Genomic DNA, 2,734 nt, shown 5'->3' on the forward strand with positions numbered 1-2,734 from the left:
AGTGAGGCGCGCCCTCGCCCGCTTCCGGCGAGGCTCAACAAATATTTCAGATCATTTTATTAAATAAGGATTGCCAAAAAAAAAATAGCTTTGACGTATAATCCACATCATTAGTTTAGGGAAAAAAAAAAAAAAGAAAACAAAAAACACAAGGAAATAAGAAAAAAAATACAAAATTTGTCCATTTCAACATTATCTGTACCACATAAGTAAGCCAGCATTCATGTCAACAATTTCCTACCAAAATGGGCTAGATGGACTGAAATAGCAGAATGCAAAATATTTAAGACTAAATTGGTAAAAAAAAAGAAGTTTAAAACTAAATTGACATAATTACAATAGATTTAAAAATTTATTGGTAATTATCCCTTCGATCCTAAAATCTAATTTTCAGGGCACAAGATGTATAAACTTATTTTGTGCTGATAGTTCGCCGGCCACGTGCTTGTGGTTGAGGTCTTCGCTAGAAAAGTTAGGGTTTTCTAAGATATTTGCATAATTATAAAAGTATGGCGAGGGTAAAATTGAAAGAAAATAAATTTATTTTCATATCGCAAATGCAGCAGTCCAAAGTACCTATGGACCTACCTTAGGCGAAATGCTTCAATACAATTGCATTTTTTCCAAAATTGTTCAAAAAAATTGTCAAACGCCATTTACATTTGGCCAAGGGACTTTGAGGCCCCAATACCCCTTGCAAATACTGAACCGAACGAGGCCTAAAACCCTCTTTATCAAATGACGTGACAAATTTCACATCATTTGGTTCTTTGAATATACCACAAAAAGAATTCCACGTCGCTTCGTAAGGAAAAAAAAAGGGAAAATTTGAAAGATTTCTTAGTACATAAAGCTTGCTTTGGATTTAATTACACCCAAGTCTAATGGGGCACGTTTGAAAGCCTGCCTTTTCTATTTCTAGAAACTATTTCACGCACGAAATGCGATTGACAATAAATTTGTTTGGCGCACGTCGTGCATGGTACAAAAAACGTCAAAGTGGTTTCCAGGGCCATGCAAATTTAGATATTAGCCGTTCGAAAAACAGTTGACAAATTACATCTTCTTTGCCTTCCTTCGATTCAGAAAAACATGGAGAAACGGAAGGCCAACCCTAAATCGCGTAAGCTCCCAAGATAAACACCCATGGTTTTTCCCCCTCCAAGCTCACGAATCTCTCTCTTGAACATTCAAGAAACCAAACCACCCCTCGCCACCTTATTTTTCTCTCTCATCTCTCTCTCTTCCCTCCTCTGAAAAGGAGAAGGAAAAGAGACCCTCCAATCAACCCAAACCTTCTGATATCTCTGCGTTTGGGCCACCCAAGAAAAGATGGAGTTTAGGCTCTGGCTGGTCTGCCTCCTCCTGGCCATGGCGGCCGTGGCCTCCGAGGGCTACCCCCTCCACCACACGAGCATCGGCGACGGGTTCTACGCCCGTGAGCCGGAGCTGATGGACTCCGAGATCAACAGCCGCCTGCTGGCGGCGAACCGGCGGTTCATCAGCTACAACGCGATGAAGGGGAACTCGGTGCCGTGCAGCCGCCGCGGCCAGTCGTACTACAACTGCAGGAAGATGAAGAAGGCCAACCCTTACAAGCGTGGGTGCAGCGCCATCACCCGATGCAAAAGGTTCACCGACTAAGAGAGAGAAACATATGAAGCAAAAAACAGAAGGACGTATATCGAGGGCTTTGATAAATTAATATCTGGTTAAATAAATTTTTACAATTATGTCGCATTTTGCTGGGATTTTTCTCTCCATGTTCCTTCTGAGTTATAAAATTAAGGGTCTTCTCTCTCTGTTTTTAATTTAATTTTAATTTTTTGGGGTCATAAGAAAAACCCTAATTTGTTATCTTTGAGGTGGGGGGGTTGGCGGACATGTTGTTTATGCTCCTTTGGGCATCTTGCCCGATTGATCTTATGTTGTCTCAATTAATGCTGTGTACGTTACTTATGTGGAGGGAATAATATGGCCAGAAGCCTACAAAAATTGGGTGCAACTTGCTGAAAGTGGAGAATGGTAGATGATTGGTTAGTTCTAATTGTTTCATTTTCTTCATTTCTTTCTATGTTTTTGTTTTGGAATTTCTCTTGTAGTTTTTGTTTTTGGTGCATTAAAATCGTTACCTATTTCCTAACTTTCATGCATGCACGACTTCTCTTCCATGCAAACCCGCGTGTGTTTGTGATTATTTTTTTCTTTTTCTTTTTTTTGGATATATATTCATTTTTTGTGAGTTTCGTCTATTATAACAGTTAAATCATGTGGATCTCACGTGAGATCTATAAAGATAAATGACCGTGATGCAGTTAAGCTCATATAAATTTGGTGCATTTTAGACAGCTCTATCATGGAGCAAAGGCATCCCCATAAGAGTAAATGTTATCACGTACCTTTTGAATATCCATGGCAGAATAAAAACGGCACCTTTAAGACTCATCGACATAGAAATTTCCTTTGCTTTTATCTCTCTCTCCTCTCCTCTCCCTATTCTCTCTCTCTTCGTTCCTGCACAAAGAAGCTCGCTCGGCAACTGCCCCGTAGCCGCTTCGCCCAACCTCGCTACCGTCGCAACACACAATATCACAGCTGCCGCCACGATCCCTTCTTGCCGCCGCACAATCGCTGAGCCCCGAGCACAGTTGCCCCTCTCTCTCTTACCCAACAAACAAGCGCTTCGTTGACATTGACATGCTGCTGGTGGTCAAGGCAAAGTCTGGCTTGATCT

The 2,734-nt window shown here is 41.1% G+C and overlaps 1 protein-coding gene across 1 annotated transcript; it reads left to right on the forward strand.

Moving 5' to 3' along the window:
• The first annotated feature begins 1,187 nt into the window (after window positions 1–1,187).
• Window positions 1,188–1,995, forward strand: LOC115732087 (protein RALF-like 4). The gene has a single exon (XM_030662755.2). It carries the CDS (start codon window positions 1,333–1,335, stop codon window positions 1,642–1,644), a length of 312 nt encoding a protein of 103 aa, XP_030518615.1. The 5' UTR covers window positions 1,188–1,332; the 3' UTR covers window positions 1,645–1,995.
• The last annotated feature ends 739 nt before the right edge of the window (window positions 1,996–2,734 follow it).

The sequence above is a fragment of the Rhodamnia argentea genome, chromosome 3 (genome assembly GCF_020921035.1).
Source record: "Rhodamnia argentea isolate NSW1041297 chromosome 3, ASM2092103v1, whole genome shotgun sequence".
Classification (NCBI taxonomy): domain Eukaryota; kingdom Viridiplantae; phylum Streptophyta; class Magnoliopsida; order Myrtales; family Myrtaceae; genus Rhodamnia; species Rhodamnia argentea.